Source organism: Atheta coriaria, unplaced genomic scaffold (genome assembly GCF_025399875.1).
Source record: "Atheta coriaria isolate IRGN ID8LTWV9N9 unplaced genomic scaffold, Caltech_Dcor_3.1 hic_scaffold_4_pilon, whole genome shotgun sequence".
Lineage (NCBI taxonomy): Eukaryota > Metazoa > Arthropoda > Insecta > Coleoptera > Staphylinidae > Dalotia > Dalotia coriaria.
In genome coordinates, this window is record NW_027045446.1 from 4088520 (window position 1) to 4106108 (window position 17589).

At 36.4% G+C, this 17589-nt stretch overlaps 3 protein-coding genes across 9 annotated transcripts; all 3 read right to left on the reverse strand.

The window, feature by feature from the left end:
- Positions 1-255: 255 nt before the first annotated feature.
- Positions 256-7549, reverse strand: Vha100-2 (V-type ATPase subunit a family protein Vha100-2). 6 transcript variants are annotated; one of them, XM_065300204.1, is made up of 6 exons: positions 7149-7549; positions 3039-3177; positions 1395-2953; positions 759-1333; positions 533-704; positions 256-473 (listed from the first exon to the last, which is right to left on the reverse strand). In XM_065300204.1, the coding sequence occupies exons 2-6, from the start codon at positions 3153-3155 to the stop codon at positions 374-376; spliced, it is 2523 nt and encodes an 840-aa protein (XP_065156276.1). In that variant the 5' UTR covers positions 3156-3177; positions 7149-7549; the 3' UTR covers positions 256-373. The 6 variants fall into 6 exon arrangements, with proteins under 6 accessions (XP_065156276.1, XP_065156272.1, XP_065156275.1 ...); XM_065300200.1 differs by having other exon boundaries at positions 3039-3198; XM_065300203.1 differs by lacking the exon at positions 7149-7549 and adding an exon at positions 6178-6357.
- A 339-nt stretch (positions 7550-7888) lies between these two features.
- On the reverse strand, positions 7889-11340 carry LOC135790143 (transcription elongation factor B polypeptide 3-like). Its single transcript, XM_065300205.1, has 5 exons — positions 10902-11340; positions 9142-10828; positions 8730-9082; positions 8540-8666; positions 7889-8477 (listed from the first exon to the last, which is right to left on the reverse strand). Exons 1-5 carry the CDS (start codon positions 10983-10985, stop codon positions 8365-8367), a joined length of 2364 nt encoding a protein of 787 aa, XP_065156277.1. The 5' UTR covers positions 10986-11340; the 3' UTR covers positions 7889-8364.
- A 616-nt stretch (positions 11341-11956) lies between these two features.
- On the reverse strand, positions 11957-16174 carry LOC135791120 (uncharacterized). 2 transcript variants are annotated; one of them, XM_065301436.1, is made up of 2 exons: positions 15860-16174; positions 11957-15799 (listed from the first exon to the last, which is right to left on the reverse strand). In XM_065301436.1, exons 1-2 carry the CDS (start codon positions 16116-16118, stop codon positions 11994-11996), a joined length of 4065 nt encoding a protein of 1354 aa, XP_065157508.1. In that variant the 5' UTR covers positions 16119-16174; the 3' UTR covers positions 11957-11993. The 2 variants fall into 2 exon arrangements, with proteins under 2 accessions (XP_065157508.1, XP_065157509.1); XM_065301437.1 differs by having other exon boundaries at positions 15870-15953.
- Positions 16175-17589: the final 1415 nt, after the last annotated feature.

Below are 17589 nucleotides of genomic sequence, written 5' to 3' on the forward strand. Positions count from 1 at the left end.
CCACACGATTCCCAAACAAAAATGATTAATGAACCCCCATGATGAGTGGATCGTAATCTAATAACAGAATTAAACAGATTTTGCATCTGAATGGTTAAATTCAAAGGGTAAATTATCTCCCACAACGTCCGTATCAAATTTCACGTGGTTGCGTTCATTCTAAAGTACTACCAGGATACGCCTCTATAGAAATTAAACCTCTAAACCACTGAATATCGATGGAAATGGAATTGGATAATGAGAATACTTAAGAAATGCTGATGAAAGTTTACTAATAAAATCAACACAACTAAAATCGACTACGATAAAATAAATGCCAGCACAATAGGTTTATTACGCATAGTTTCTCTTCTTCAAAGCAATTTAAGCATTTTTATTCTTCTCCTTCTTCCTCTTCTTCTAAGACAACCTTGAAGCTGAAGGGTTGGAAGGGATAACCAAGACCAGAGTAGAATTTGCTCATGAACTCGACCCTGAAAATGGTACAAAATTAAATTATACAAAAACAAGGGTTAGCAATGAATTGTGTTACCAGTGAAGACGCAGAGTATGCAAAAAGGCACTGAGACCTTCCATCATCACCAAGACGCCAAGAGTCAACACAGCCCAGGCGGCAAACACCAAATATAACATAATGGAACCGACGTAGCTGTCTGACCCAAGACCCATACTGAGCACCATGGTCCATAATACTTCAGATAATTCTGTAAAAATTACAGTTGAAGAATATCTGTGATTTTAAATAATGAAATACTTACGTGCGTGAGCAAGAGACAAAGCCCACAGACGAAGGTATGATGCAGTGTGGGAGACGGTACTTAGGACGTACTCAATGCAATGGATAGCTTGATGAATGAAAATTTCGCTCATCGGCTCATCCTCGTGATCATGATGCTCCCCGGAAGGTTTTGCCTCCTCCACCACCTCCGGCTGCAGTTCCATGCCCTGGTTGATATCGCCATTGGTGTTGGACTTGTGCGCGTTGGATTTCTTTGTGCACATAATGTAAAACGGTTTTCCGAGCAGTAGCACCGGCACGCAAAGCAATGCAATGAATACCAGTGCCATCTGCACCTCATTCTGACCCTCAAACATGAATATCTCACATGTAGTATCTTTGTCCTTGGGTGGGTCTGACTCCTTGAACAACATCATGTTAATAAAGAGGATGAGCACCGAAGGTGCGCAGAATGGTGATGACAGAGCTGAATTACGGGCGCCATATTTAAACCACTTGATGAACATCATTACGACCATCCAGAAGAACAAACAGAGCAGGAAGAGTATTTGCGGAATAAAATCCAGTAAAATGTTCTCCTTCTTTTTAAAATGGCTGCAAATAGAAACATCAACAAGTTAGAAATCTTCGATGAGACTTTCAGCTGTTGACTTACACAAAGTTGGCGACACTCATGCAAACACCAAAGACCATGTGTATGACACCGACGACGATGGACATCTTCATTTTGTAGGTGTTCAGGAAGATGATTTTGTTTTTGGCGACCTGCCAGACAGGATCAAGGCCGAGCGGATATTGCACATCGGAGTAGTCGTCCTTGGGATCAAACGTTAAAGTTTCGCTGGCGTTGACAAATGTAAAATTGTATTTTTTTGTGTTGATCATATCCACCCAGCTACTGCCAAATATGTTCACACTCTTGGAGAAAACGTCGTTGTACAATATGCCCGTGTAGATGGAGAACAAACCCATCAAGAGGATAATGTATCGACCGCCAAAGAAAATGGTCCAAATCTCGCTGCTGATCTTTTTCTGGGCGAGACTCTTCTCCCACAAGCACATGTATAACCCAAACAAGAAGAGAATCACACCGTGACCGGCATCACCAAACATAATAGCAAAGAGGAACGGGAATGTGATGATGGTGTAGAGCGCTGGATTGACCTCCCGATAGGAAGCAATACCGTAAGCGTCAATCAAATTCTGGAAGCCACGAGTGAATTTGTTCGTTCGGTTGAAAGTCGGCGGGTTCTCGGAGGTGTCGATCACGTTCATGAATGATGGAATTGATGAACCACTCACAGACGAACCATCAGTTAGTGCCTTTTGTACAATGGCAATATCCTTCACCGGAACCCAGCATTCTCCAATAAGACACTTCTTGGTTACATCCATATTGAAGAAATTCAACGTGTGATAAATTGCCTTCATCTTGCGCACCATCACGCTCCAGTTCTGCAACTCCTTGGCAACCGTCCCCAACACTCTAGTACGATGATCCTGGGTCTGATTGAGTACAATGTTCAAATCCTCAAGGCGGGTCTTCACTCCGGTGAACATCTCCTTGCGTTCGACGGTGGTACTCGGGCAAGGGTACAACGTAGCGTGAAAACCAGCGCATACCTTCTTGATACGACTCTTCAGTTGCTCACCTTGGAAGAAGACGACGAATACGGTCTTGTAGATCTCATGACCAGTAGTGGGGTCCTTCAGAGGTTCATCAATCTCAGCCTGGCGTAGAAAAACGTTACCCCTGGATATACGCCACAACATACGCTCGAATGCCGGCACTCTGTTGCGTTGAACCACCCCGGCGACAAAACCCAAACGTCCACGGATGGAAACATTATGGCCGTCTTCAGGGATCAGCGCTTTGTGGACAGAGTCCAAGCCGTTGGTTTCTTCTTGTTCCAGGAAAAACGGTTCGGTTTTCTCGAGAACTTTCTTCAGTTCGGTCAGCTCCAAAAAGTTAGACATTAGACTGACGGCTGAATCGGATAGTTCCTTGATTTCTCCTTCGGTCTTCTCAAGGTGCGCTTCCAAATCGATTATTTCACGGGGATTGGGCGCTTTTGGCAACTCCTGTACGTCGGGAATGTGGACGTCGTCTTTGCGGACCTCTACTTCAATATAGCGCAACTTGCGCTCCATTTCGTCACAACGGCGGACTTCATTGACGAATTTACGTTGAAATGCATTCACGTCTTCGTTTAACTTTTGAAAGAAAGAAAAACACATTAATAACCAAAAACCAAGTCATTTTTATTTAAATAAAATAAAATATTTTGGAAACACTTACATCTCGAAATTGAACAATGCCGATTTCGCCCATCTCTGACATCGACATATAGGCAGCTTCCGGTTGTATGAACAACTGGGCGAGCGCCATTTCTTCACTCCGGAACATGGACCCCATTTTGAGGGTGTTTTCTTTAAAACTACGTCAACGTATTAAAAATCTGCAAAGTAAATACGTTCTAAACTCTTACAAACGAAAAAAATCAGTAGAATATGTTTAAAGTCGTAAATAATAACTGAATAGTACTAAAAACGCCCGTCACGTGATAACACTCGCGCTTAATTCAACAGGCTGGGCACACATTTTAATAACCAACGAGTAGTATAAATACAAATATACGAATACACACCTTCAATGAAGCAATTACAATAATAACGATTATATTAATGAAATCTATTGAATAACGGCGTGCTGCATGACCCGGGCGACACTCGGACGACTACTGATTCACCTATAACTTGTTACTTTACAAAACTGCGTGAGGCTCGTTAGCGGTGTTTATCAACTCGTGATCGCAGGTTGAGTACGAGTACACAAGGCGACGTCTCGAATCACATGCTCGATGTTCACCACTCAAGTACGACTTATTTACTTATCTACTTATGACTTGTTATAACCCTACAAATACAAGTCTATAGTCATTTTAAGTGTGACGAGTATAAATATCAATTAATCCAGGAATTTTTTGTAAAGGTGCTTTTAAAATACGATCAAATACATACATCTCATTGTTGCGTACACAAAACGTCAAATTTAAAAATTACGATTTAAAATGTAATTTTTTTACCAAAGAAATTAATTATTTCGACAAAAATATGGTAATATCAAATCATTCCCTTATCAGTATTTATAAGATTAGATTGGAAGTGCATAACTTAAAATTCAAATCTCAGAAATGCCAAGCAAACACCATAAAACACGCAAATCACGAATGAACTACTGCTTAAACTATTATATCAGCAATATAGCAATAAATCTAATCGCAATAATTCCCGTATATGATTGCATTTTCATTTACGTATATAGTACCAATTGTATTGTGTGGCAATGTGGATTAATTTACATGCAAATGTCGTTTATTCATCGCAATGTAAATGATCGCTTTATCAGTGTCTAGGCGTATTTGTTCGAATAGCGGGGTAATAAATGTGCATTTGACGCTCAAGCGATGTTCTTAACATGATACACAACAATAACGATTGCGTTAATGCCCGATCGCGTCAATTGTCACACGCAAAGCAATTACAAGTGCCCATTTCGTTAATTTGTTATCTGCTATTGACTATCGTCAATACCGAGAAAGGACAAGGTTCTTACGCTTGTATTTCACGTTGCTTTCAGGCCTTATTTCATTCCGACGTGTTAGTCTTCAATATAAAACAAATCGATTATGTTATTTACTATTTTTTGTATGTGAATCGGTGTGAGGGTCAACGTATTTTCTTTTCGATATAAAACATTGGTATTTCTTAAATTGCGTTTATTGGAAGCGTTTAAACAAAACAAAAAAGCGTTAATAACGCATTTTGTGTAATGTGTTCAACTATTACACAAAATGCCATGAAATAGCGCTTTTTATTTTCAAGTATTTCAAACATTTCCGACATTTTCATTTGTTGGAATACAGTGTTTCAAGGTGAAAGCTAATGCAAAGAGTATGCGAATGATGCAAACGTCGAAAACACGTTAACTAATATCACATGTTCAATCATCCATTGTTCCAGTTACAATCATTACCAGCTATCAGTCATTAAAATCTACGAAAACACATTAAAACACTCTAGCGATATGAAAACTTTAGATAAAGATTAGACACGTGATGAAAATAAAATAATAATTGCTATAGTTGAAGTTGAGAATGCGCTGTTACCGGAAACTTTGAATAAACTTCATATTTTCGAATCTCCACGGCACCTCATCGCCTTTTTTCGCTTGTTTTTACTGAATATCATCCTATTATTATAGACTCCAACATGCACACGATCATTAACTGGTAACTAGGGACCTACGGTCGTCACTACGGAAACCGTAGGCCTTGAGAGCATGCATTTTTTTCGTGTATCTATAGACGTGATGCCCCTACAAGATACGAACAGCATGTTTTGTTAGTAACATGTCAGTAAACCGGTAATGTTATGTTATGTAAAACTAAAAATATTTTATTCATTAAAACATCGCAAAAAATAAATAAAGTCAAATTTCCTGGATAAGGTTATGTCGTGTGACATAATCAGCCATAGTAGCCATGACTATATATCCCATCCTGTCTATAGTACTGACCCATCTATGCCCAACCGCAATGAAATTTCTCTTCGAGCATTTTTTGTCAGTTCACTCAACCGAAACGCAACAAATATTACAATAATGCAACATGTAGGTTGTAAATTGAGATACTGTGTGTGAGTGTGTGACTAGAGTGACCGACGTCCGTTATCTAGATATAACACGCCATCATTATTATTGCGTAATCATGCAATGTCACAATCAAAGTTATGTGAAATAAAAATAAAATTATTCTCAGAAATCGGCAAATCAAAACCACATAACGCCGATAACTGCACCACTAGAGGCGGTCACATTCTGATTGGGATAAAGGTCAAGAATCAATTTTGAAATTACGAAATTCACAATTGCAGCAATATTAAAATATATTGGTCATTGTCATCCAACAGAAACGAGTTTTAATTTACATTTATGTATTTTAAACAGAGTCGCACTAAAAAAATGCGATAATTTTAAGTGAAATTAAAGAAAACTGGTTTGATGATTTTTTTTATATCAAACAGCTTTCACTTTTTCAAACATAGGTCTACCCAATTGAAAAAATCACGAGATGATATAATAAATTCAACTTTGACACCAGTAACCACTTAAATTCATTGTTAACCGCAAACCATCGCCGATAAATTTGATTAGGACACGCATGGTTTGCGGATTCTACAAAAATAAAACCTCACACGTTTGCTGAACAAATGTTTGCGCAATAAACAATGAAATATTTTAAGCCCCGATCTCGACGAACGCGCCAACACCCAAAATCACGCGCATCGCGCAAACTTCTCACAACACACACGCATTAAACTAATAAAAACTTGTTTAAATAAAAACACCGTATTATATTGAGTGTTGTATTACTTACTTAACTGAATATCTGCTGTAGTAAATGTCCAGTTGTTTTGTGAAATAAAATCGTCGCGTGTTGCTACCACGCGGACGAACCACATGAAAACACAATAATGAATAAAACGCGCTTCACAGTAGCTGGATGTTGAATATCGCGGTGAACCTCATACACCGACGCCGCGTAAAGTAAAGAGCATTTTACAAGTTCGTCACGTGCTTTGTATTTGGTGTCTTGCTGAGCGCATTCATGGACAAGCCGCTCGAATAATGTAGAACGAGCTAGACGATACAAGCATTCAAGGATTTGTTTAATTTTCGTATGTCCGCTCAATATGAAACTGGTAGTCGTGTTCATTTCAGTTATACCTCGTAAAAACTATTTGTCCACACCTCGTGTGTGTCTATTTTTTGTGCATAATTGAAATTGTTTGCGGTATTTTACTACGCCGTGAACTCGTCAACATCCGATGATGTTGTATGTGTGTTTAAATGTGGTTAAACTAGCGCATCGTCTTGGTAATTATTTATAGTTCGTTTACATTGGCGTGCCGTAGATTGTTTCTCGGGCATTGATTGAGCGATCGATAGTGAAGCAATTTAATAATTAGCCAACTGGTTCAATTATTCATTCTGTTTGCTTTTCGTTTTTTTTAAGGAATATAATTGAGTCAATTGCAATAATCGGAAATTTATCAAAGCATTATTTCGAATATTGATTGATTTAAATAATCAATAATGGAAATAGTTTGATAATCGTTTAAAAGTACTGCTAAAGTAGTAAATGGAAGCCATTTTGTTATTTTTAAGTTTACATCGCTTAAAACATGTACACATCTAAAATATACGATATTTTTGTAGGTCTAGGCACAATATGAATAATTGATAATCATAACAAAACAAATAACAAAAGAAACGATAAGAAAATGATAATTTTAACACTCCGCTACAACTTTGCAAGTGAATCAGAATAATAAATTGTTAACTTACCTAGAATTCTCTGTAGATATTTCTTTGCACGATAACACTTTAACAATGCTTCTGATCACACTCGAATTTCAAGCTGGACTCGATAAAACCATAATAAAACTTAAATAAGTTGCAACACGATACATTAAACGCGAAACAAACCAAACTTAAACCTTGTTAATCGATTTTCAACGTGAACGTGGAATATTTCGACGATATTTGCTCTGGGTTTATCTGTTCTTACTTCCTGTGTGAAATCTGTTCGCTTATTTATTCAAATGATACTGTATTTCATAACGAACGAATTTTAATGCCCGTGGGCATTGCAACAAACGCCGAGACTGAAACCGAGCCGCGGACGGTTCTGAACATGAACAAAATGCTTGCGATCGCGTCACCAAACACAAACCAAGTCAATTGTTACTTAAGTTAAAGTTAACTTATCGAATCACCAGGCACAATTTCGACACACGTATACTCGTACATACACATGTGTACAACGCTCAGAACGACGAACGGAGCCAACTGTTTACATTCGATTATTACCAACTTTGGAATGTTTGCTGCGTGTGTTAAATCTGACTGATTTTGAATTCATATGCGAATAGTTTCGTGTGGCGTTTTTGATCGCAGAGGTTAAGAGTTTACAATTATTTGACGGATTATTGATTATTAATCAAAACGTTGTGATCTTGTGCTGACATTTTGTTATTCGCTAATATTTTCTGTCATTTTCTTAGGGTTTACTCCAGATTCTGCGGTTTTCTTTTCGAAAATACTTCGTGCATGTATTTCCTCTTTTAAATAAACAAATCGTATCAACTTGCTTAACAATCCAATCAATTAACAAACTTTACAATATACATTAATCATATCTTAATGATAATGGAATTACGGGAATCTCTTCTTATCATTTTCATAATCTCCTTGCGTCTCAATAAAAGTTAACTATTCACAAATCTGCTTCATACAAAAATAGTCCTCGTCCAGTACAAATAAAACATTTGTAAAACTCGATTATCTAGTACACAATTTTTCGGAAATCAATCTCTAAGACATAATATAAATAAATCTTAAATAAAATTAATGCATTATATAAAATACAATAGATACGTTGTGTTGTGCAATATACACAATAGAAATCAATCACTCAGATACAATGATTGAATAATTCCTGTGAAACAAACATCGAAATATGTGTTTTCACATCAAGTCGTTAAAGTAATTATTTTAAAAGTTATCTTCGCCCGAAGCGGCCCTTCAACAGCTGCAACGTTTTCGCCATCAGGGGTGCCTTCTTCGGTTTCACAATATAATTATTACCACCGCTAGGACCTCCACTGCTACTATCTATAACAAATTAATAGATGTGTGAATCACTAATTCATAAAATTTAAGAAAGTTTTACTTACTGCCAGCATTAACCCTGGATGCGCCCGGATTAGGCACGGACACTTTCTCGGCACCTGCAGCGGCCAACTGTTGAAGTCGACTGGATGGAGTCACTGCAGGCCTGGTGAGAGAAATTCCGTTCTTCGCCTTTGGAAATCAAAATCAAAACAATGCAGGAATAAACCATTTAATAGTTTAAGCTACACTTACTTGTTTCTTCGCTACACTTCGTGGTGGTTTCGCCATTGAGTCCACGTACGCAAGTTTCGTTTGTCGTACTGGTAAACTTTTGTCTTGAGACAATTTGATATTAGCTGTGAGCGATTTGAGCTTCGCGTCACGCTCGTCAATACACCGCAGATACATTTCTCGCCATGTCTCCATTTCATTACGTGTTTTAGTTTTGAACTCGCGCTGGCAGTGTAATTTCCACAGCTCGTCGGAGTCTTCCATCAGGTAGATGTTGTGGTGCTCCATGCTGAAGAGTTGCGATGCTGTGGCGCGTTCTAGGACAGGTTTGAGGATGCTGTAAGGGACACCTCCGGTGTAACCAAGGACGAGAGCTGCAAGAAACATGTTTAAGTTCAAAACATATCAAATGAATATGAAATAAATGACTTACTGTCAAGATTATCTTGTAATAACCGAATGCAGTTTTCAAAGAGTGATGGCACCTTTCCAAAAAACACCTTGTTTCCCGAATAGACTTTGGTGCGTTGATTCTTCGCGTACATTAGTTTTGACAACATCTCATCGTCGTTCGTACGCGTCACTCCACTTCTGTGCCCATCACCTGGTAGAAAACCCAACGGTTTGTAATTCGTCGATATTTGCGGCAGCAGATTAGAAATACCCACATCTTCAAGCGGCGTAAGCGTCGGCGGTGGTGCGGCGAGCGCTGCAGGCGTACTACGAGGTTTACTTTCCTCTCGTTTACTACTTCCACTGCTACTTGACCCATTGCTTTTTTCCTTTTTGTCATGCCGATGCTCCCGATCGCGTTCTTTCCGACTTTTCGAATCTTTTTCTTTCGGCGGACTTTTATGATCTTTACTGCGACGTCCATGTTTATCACGATCTCTGGATGATTCCTTAACATCTTTATGTTCTTTGTGTTCCTTACGTTCTTTCTCCCGTTTTACTTTACTAGTGCTAGGTATCATCATACCCAAAGCTTCAGCAAAACTGGCCCCGCTCTCGCAGTCAATACCGTCTTGAATTGATAGTTTGAGTTTTTTCGATGGGGAATTTTTTGTGGAATCTTCGGTTGGCGGACGTTTCTTTGAGGACGATGATGACGAAGAGGATGAGGACGGTGTAGGAGTAGTTGTTGAAGCAGTGACCGATGTTGATGTGCTCGAACGTCTTTTACTATCGCGTGATTTATCCCGCGATGACTTTTCTTTTTGGTCTTTTTCTTTATCCTTATTGTCTGATTCCTTTCTACTGCTGCTACTACTGCTGCTAGTAGTTTTTGAGCTTTTTGAATGTTTATCCTTATGTTTATCATGATTATTACTACTACTACTACTACTGCTGCTTTTCTTGTGACCATTTTGGTGATGATTCTCTTTCTCCTTTTCGCGTTCTTTACTTATGTGTTTTTCCTTGTGTTTATCCTTATGTTTATCTCGATCAACAGACCTCTCTCTGCTTGATTTTTTGTGTTTTTTATGCTTTTCATCCTCTTTATTATTATCAATCTTCTCAACACTTTCCTCAACATCAACTGATTGTTCTTGAAAGCTCTCCTCATTGTCTTTTGAAGTGTTAGCATAGAGTTCACTGTACTCCTCATTGCAGTCAGGACTTGTGTGCTGTACAATTCTTGTTTCTGTAGTCTCCACTCGGGGTTCATCCAAATGTACCTCATATGGATTATTTTCTATTCTATCATTATCACAATATTTGTGCTCACTATATTTATGTCTATACTTCTCATACTTCTCTTCATAATGACTAGAATCTTGCATTTCTATGTTTCTAGTTTCCTCCACTTCTTTATCATTGTTTGTATCCTTGGCATCTCCATCATTCTCACAGTAGATTTGCAGTCTGTCTTCACTGTCTGCATCATCATCATCATCATCATTGTCCTGATCAGATTCTTCCTCATCCTCATCACTATCATTCTCCTCCTCAGTAACCATCTTCTTCCACTGCTGTACTAGTTGTTTGGCAATGTTCTTTGGACTTCCCTTGATACCTTTCATTTTCCTAACAGAGTTCACTGTTCTGCCTACACCAGTGTGCTCTAGGTGTGAAACAGTTATAGGCAGCTTCTGCAGTTTTTCCATGCAGTAAATCATCTACAATTAAACCAACATTAATGTCTAGTATTTTAAAATATAGCTTGATTAGTGAGAACCCATGAAAGTTCACCTTAGGTTCATGTCGTCTCTCAATGTACTTCTCCAAGTTCTGCTGGTAGTGCACAATGGCCTTTACCACCCTGTCTTCATCCATGTTGAGTACTTTAATCAGATGGATATAGTGAACAAACTTAGTACTCTTTAACAAAGCGGCTTGAGCAAGATTTGTAATTAAATCCCTTAAAACGCAGCTGTTTCAGTGCCACCATTTTTCAAGCGGTTGGTCACTATCACGTTCATTGTGTACTAATAAAAAAAAATTAGGCGTGCTCATAGAAGGCCAGGAACCGATCGTAACAATTGGAATTGGATTTCCACAGGGAATATTTATGTGATTGTTGCGTCGCCCAGATCGGCTGACTTTTGTTACTTTTGTCGGTTTTAGGCAACGCGAGTGGATGAGTAGCATTCGTCGCACATTCGCATGTATGTACCGCTTGACAAGTGCCAACCATGGTGCCAACTCTGGCAATAACGCATTGCACCGTTCGTTTAGTTGTCTAAAATTCAAATAATTTTATTTAATTGCTTCCCATTTTTGTTCAAGTTTGCAATCTACACCACAAACATTTTTCCAAACTATCTTTATATATTAAAAACATAAGACTCGAGGTTGTTCTTTATCACATGAATATTCAAAATCAATCAATTTTCCTCCACTTTTTTTTTCCTAAGTTACTCGTGCAATTGTAATAAAGCATAATTAAATTGTTCAATATATGCCATAAATAGTGATAGAGTAGTTTTTGTTCTGGTAAGCAATTGAATAGTTTTTATCGCAAATTTACGGGTGTTAAATCAAAAGAAATGTAAAAGTTCTAAAGTCCATACCTAGATGGCGCTACAATGCACTTATTTGTATTAAATATTTGTTGTCATCGCAACTTCACGAATGTTTCAACAAAAAAATGCAGTAAAAGTCCTAAGGTCAAAGCTTAGATGGCAATGGGATGCACTATTCGCATTAAATATTTGTTTACTTGGTTGAATGAAGTTGTTTGTTTGTGTTAGTGAGTGATAAAAACTTGTTGATACACACCATGCATAATATCAAATAAACCTGGGTAAATTATATATTGTGTGCGTTTTATTGATGTACAAGTTACATATGCGTTGAAAAGAATTCAGGTTTTGAATCGCTAAACCTGTAATAAAACTGCGAATCCGAATAGCACACAAACGGCGTCATTGCCGAAGTAAAATCAAACTCTGGAAACAAAGTGGCTAATGTTTTGATAAATGTATAATTGGGCTTCACAGCCGCCAAATTTTTCTTGTACATTTTCGAACGTCCCACGTGCACATTAGATTTCTTCTTGTTAACTGGATTTTCTTTCGATTCCCGCTTTTGTTTGGTTTTATTAATTTTAATTTTGTTGCTGATATCTGCAGGTCTCGAATATGTTAATTGTACGCGCGGAACATTAATATGACTCAATATATCTGGAGGCAATTCGTGCCCGGGCATTTTTCTGCTCAGCACCAACGAAGTATGCGATGGTATTTCGGGCAGCGCAGGTAAAGACATATTACTTCCCGGTTTCATACTGGACATTAGTCGAATATACTTATAATCACTCAAATTGCTCAAAGCATCATTCAGTTCCGCACGACTCACGCTCTCTAAATTGACGGTGGCTTTGGACTCGATAGGAACAAAGTTTTCACTGCTGGAGATGTTTATAATATTCCCAATTAAAGATGCTTTTGGTATTGTTAGGAAACTTGTGCACACACTCAAAAATGGAATGGCACTCAGTGACTTTCGGATCAATTCATTCACCGATGGTAATAATTCAAGTCGTTTTGGCTTTTTCATTAATTTTTCTGAAATAAATTCTTTAAGATCTATTTGCAATCCAAGTGAATCCATTAAATTTCTTATTTTGGTTTCATCATGTGCTGAATCTTTGATCGCGTCGACTAATTCCATAAATTTTCTTGTAGATTTTTGGTATAAGTTTTTAGGCAAATTTAAAGACAACTTTTGAATAGTTACTTCCATATTGTTGACACTTGTAGCATTAGGATCTGCTTTCTTTTTAAGTTCTTCGTCATAAAAGAGTACTTTACAGGGATGTCGAGAGTTTGATTTGATATTAGCTTCATTACACTTTTGTGAACAGAAATACACAATTCCACAGACTGGACATGCAATTAGTTCTTTATCAGTGTGAAGGCAACAATTGAAACAAACTTTGTATTTCTTAGGTACAGGGTCATACTGATTATGTATGAATTTACCCAGGAATAATTGATGTGTCATTATAGCATCCAAAATGTCTTGATTCTTTAAATCCGGTATTTTTTCATCGTTTTCTTTTGATTCAATACTTTTTGCTTGCTTTGACATTTTTGTTTTATTTGACTTACTCTTTTGATTTCCTTTGGTTTGTTTATTTGCGTTCTCTTTATCAATTTTAGCTTCTTTATCTTTAATCCCGTATAAATTAATACATTCCAAGAAGAGATACGCAAGAAAATAATGAGTGTAAACTGTCAAATCAAGAATATTTGCAAATTGACTCATCGAAATGATCTTAATACCATCCTCATGCGTTAGAAATTGAAACAAGTGCTTAAAATTCTGTATTGATCCTTCCATCAATTTTTTAAACAGAAAAATACCCAAAACTTCTTGGTAATTTGTTAGAATTACTTCTTTGGTTAAATTTAATAAATGATTAAATATTTCTTTTTGCTGTGGATGTTTTTCTTTATCTTTTAGTAATTTTGAACCTTTTGGAGTTTCCAATTTCTTTGGATTATCTGGAGTTTTTAGCATTTTCTGCTTTTGATCTACATTAACTTTCTTACTAGTATTAATGGTAGATGTTTTAGGTTTAGATTCATTATCCTGGCCAATAAATTCAATAGCATTGACTCCATCGATATCCATCAAGGGATCTGCACCATACATAACCAACATATCAATGATTTGATTGCAATCATTAACAGGCGGAATCATTTTTGGCTTACTATATCGTTTCAAACAGTAAATAGTCAACGCATTTCCTAATTTATTTCCTAATTTTTGATTAGGATTACTTTTGGCTTCTAATAGTGTTTGTACCAAGTTAATATTACCTCGCAAAACAGCCAAACTCAATGGAGAATGTCCCAAGTAATGTTTCTCAAGTGTTTTTGGATTATTTGCAGCGATAGTTTTGGCCAAACTATTCAAATTTTTTTCTGGATCAATATCAAAGTCAACTCTTGCTGCCAAAATATGGAGAGGAGTTTTGCCTAACTCAACAACATCCTCATTTTCAATTTCATCAATATCTCCTTTAATATTTTCAATTTCTTCGCTCCAGTGTTGAATTGAACATCGCTGCATTGGGTTTACTTTAGCTTTCAATAAAACACCCGCCATTCTATAAAGATTTTGCGTAGGAGGCAGCGAACATAAAATATGCAACAAATTCAATTCATCAGAAGTATAGACATTGGTGACAATAGCACCTTTCTCGATAAGCATATCTAAAAGTATATGATTGTCACAATACAATGCCAATATTATTGTTGGAAGAGGTACATCGCAACAATTTAGACTAGCTCCCAGTCGTAGCAAAACCTCAATGGTATTACTGATAACATTCAATTTTTTATCTGTCTCAAATCGCGCCCCTATGTCATCAGCCAAATATAAAACATTTACACTTGGTTTTTTAGCTGTTTTTGACTTTGCTTGTGGAATACTTGGAGGAACTAAACTCCAATCAAATAACAATTTCTGATTAGGATCTTCAGCAGAGTAATACGTTGTTTCAAAGCTTTGTTCATTCTTTAAGCGAAAGTCTATTCCCATTTTAGCGAAAAACCAATCTAAAGATTTCTGTTCAATGACAATATCATGCAGATATTGCCGAATTAAATTTTTGTTTTCTTTAAGATCAGGATTATCTACAATAGAAGCCACATGAGTGATTAATGTATGCGTCAATAAATCTTCTAAGCTTTGTATTTTCCAATCCTGCGTAAATATTTCATTTTGTGTGTCATTTTTTATCAGAAATGCATTTTCCCAATCCTTAATATTCCGCCGTAAAGCAATATATCTCAAAAAACATAAATTCAAAGCAGTTAGGTTTTCGTCATTGACAATATTCAAATCAGCTCCAATGTTTACAAGTCTTTTGATATTGTACAATTTATCTGACGCTGCAGCGTAGAAAATACCACTGTTTCCTTTACTATCGGTTAAGTCTGGATTTATCTGAAACTGTTGATGAAGTTTTACCAAATCTAGATCGTTGCCATCCGATGAAGTTTCTAGGAATAATTTGCATGCTGTCTCATACGTGCCTGGCGAGTTGAAGAGATGTCTTTTGTTTTGGCGAATTTTCGATGTTGAGTTTTGCACTGTGTATTCACGATTTCTATGTTTGAATGCATGTAATAAACAGTCAACAAGATATTCTTCATTGTTCCAGGCTAATATATCTGTTATCTCAATGGTATCTGGATTTTTGACTGGTATTGCTTCGCCTTCATCTAATAAAGAACTTAATATTTGAAACTTTTGTTGGAGTAAACATATTTCTTTCGGGGTACAATTTTCAATTCCCTTTGTATTAAAAATCATATTTTTTAAATTTGTAATGGCTGATTCTGAACTTGTTCTCAATTTTATTTGTCTATCAATATTCGAATTGAAATTAAACCTTTTATCGTAATGCGAACGATTAAAAAAGTAACTTTTTTGATTCCTCACAAATTGATTCTGACTTTTATTAGGTGTTTCAGGCATTAACGAAATTAATCTTCGATGTTTTAAGATTTCAAGTTTTCCTTCCGGAGTTCTTGCCAAATTAGGAATTTTTTCAGGATTTACTTCAACCGCAAGTCGCATTAGATCGGTACCATTCCAGAAGCCAACATCTTGGGAGTTATTAGTATGATAAACTACACCAGGACCAAACCGTTTATTGTTTTTGTATAACCCTTCATAATACACACAGTTACCGTATATCACCTTAGCGTAACCTTCGAATGTATTGGCATATAGAGTTCCTTCGAAGATAAAGTTGTTGCCGTGTTTAATTTGGGTGTAAATGCCATCGCCATGAAAGTTGTCATTTGTGAAGGTACCATTATATTTGACTAGACAATTTGGTTGGGATTGTGTAAAGAATCCTGTTTTATCTCTTTGATTTAGTTTGTTGAATTGTCCAACGTATTCTTTGGTTTCAGATTCAGACCTTTCCAAATCAATTTGGGTCATTTTGACATAATTTTATCAAGAAAAAATTTGACAGTTGACATGTTGACTGCTTAAAAACTAAAAAATATCCTGTATAACCAGTATAATTGCAACAATCCGTTGTCAATAAGCCGAAATAGCTCAGTTGGGATAATGTTATCGGAAAACTAACTTGATATCTTTCATCCCCTTGAAAAACTCAATTGATTAGCGTTTTCCATTTTCTTCTTGCTTAAAAAAATGTTTTGAGTCCAAAAACAGTCAAGTGTAACCTCTTGATCTTTTTGACTGATATTTGGTCAACTTTGTAAAATGGAAAAACTAAATCTGCCATTTTATAGATTCTAACCACGGCATGAACAAAATGATGAAAGTTCTTTTCTATCTTTATTATTTCCGAGCAAATCGCATCGGAAAAAATCTAGGATTTGCTGCTAAACATCGGGGTGTTTTTGATTTTTGTTTATCTCTATTAGTTCCTAAGATAATTGATTCTTAAGTCTTGATGGGAGTGCACATTTCACTTAATGAGATTTACTGGAAAATTCCTTACTGATAGTAGGTGAAAAGTTGTTTAAATAGTATCATTACGAGGGGCTCTTACACAATGAGGTAGTTCTCAATATTTAATTAAACAACTTTTTTAAATGTCAGGCGCCTCCGCCAATTTTTCATAATTAATAACATTTATTACATTTAAAATAAAATTACTGTTTTATCATTCAGGAATTCAAAATTTTAACTCTTTAATTCAATGTTTTGAGGGGAAAATTTTAGGAAAAAATTCGACTCTATTGTTCAAGCAAAAAAAAATTTAAGAAAAAATTCAACCCTGTTATTTGACCAAAAAAATGCGACCTTGTTCTTTGACCATAAAAAAATTAAATTAAAAAAACTACCCTGTTTTTCGACTGAAAAAAAGTTCGACCCTGTTCTTCAGCCAAAAAAAATTTGACCCTGTAATTCGCCCAAATAATGAAATTTTTGTGACAAAAATGGCTATTTTTGAAATGTTTTTCAGGGCATTTCTGGCAGGGTTACAGGGTTTAAAAGATAGGAATGGCGTAGAGAGACTCTCGAACTTTAAGATGGCGGTAAAAAAATTCAAGAAAGTCAAATTATTCTCAAGATACAGGTTGTTTTTCACACCATGTTTCCAATTTTTTTGAAAAATGCCAATTTTCAGAGGGCATTTAAGGGCACTTTCCAAAGAGCTGGAAGATTGAAAAGATATGTGTCGGGTAGGGAGACTTTTGAACTATAAAATAACGGTGACTTTAAACAAGTCATTTAGTTCGCGAGATAGAAGGTGTTTTCCACACCATCTTTTCCCTTTTTTTGAAAAATGCCAATTTTTAACGAGCAATTTAGGGCACTTCCGGATGGTTTTAGAGATTAAAAAAAAATGCATTATGTAGGGAGACTTTCAAACTTTAAAATTGCCGTGACAAAGTTTGAAAATTTCAAATATTTCGCGAGATAAAGGGTGTTT

Coding starts and splice junctions, on each gene's coding strand:
- LOC135790143 (XM_065300205.1), bottom strand. CDS start 10,985: ATGGATGAAGACAGGGTGGTAAAGGCCATTGTGCACTACCAGCAGAAC. Junction 9,083..9,141: donor ATTACAAGATAATCTTGACA/GTAAGTCATTTA, acceptor TGTTTCTTGCAG/CTCTCGTCCTTGGTTACACC. Junction 8,667..8,729: donor GAAGTGTAGCGAAGAAACAA/GTAAGTGTAGCT, acceptor TGATTTCCAAAG/GCGAAGAACGGAATTTCTCT.
- Vha100-2 (XM_065300204.1), bottom strand. CDS start 3,155: ATGGGGTCCATGTTCCGGAGTGAAGAAATGGCGCTCGCCCAGTTGTTC. Junction 1,334..1,394: donor ATGAGTGTCGCCAACTTTGT/GTAAGTCAACAG, acceptor TTCTATTTGCAG/CCATTTTAAAAAGAAGGAGA. Junction 474..532: donor CATACTCTGCGTCTTCACTG/GTAACACAATTC, acceptor TACCATTTTCAG/GGTCGAGTTCATGAGCAAAT.
- LOC135791120 (XM_065301436.1), bottom strand. CDS start 16,118: ATGACCCAAATTGATTTGGAAAGGTCTGAATCTGAAACCAAAGAATAC. Junction 15,800..15,859: donor TTACGCTAAGGTGATATACG/GTAACTGTGTGT, acceptor GTCCTGGTGTAG/TTTATCATACTAATAACTCC.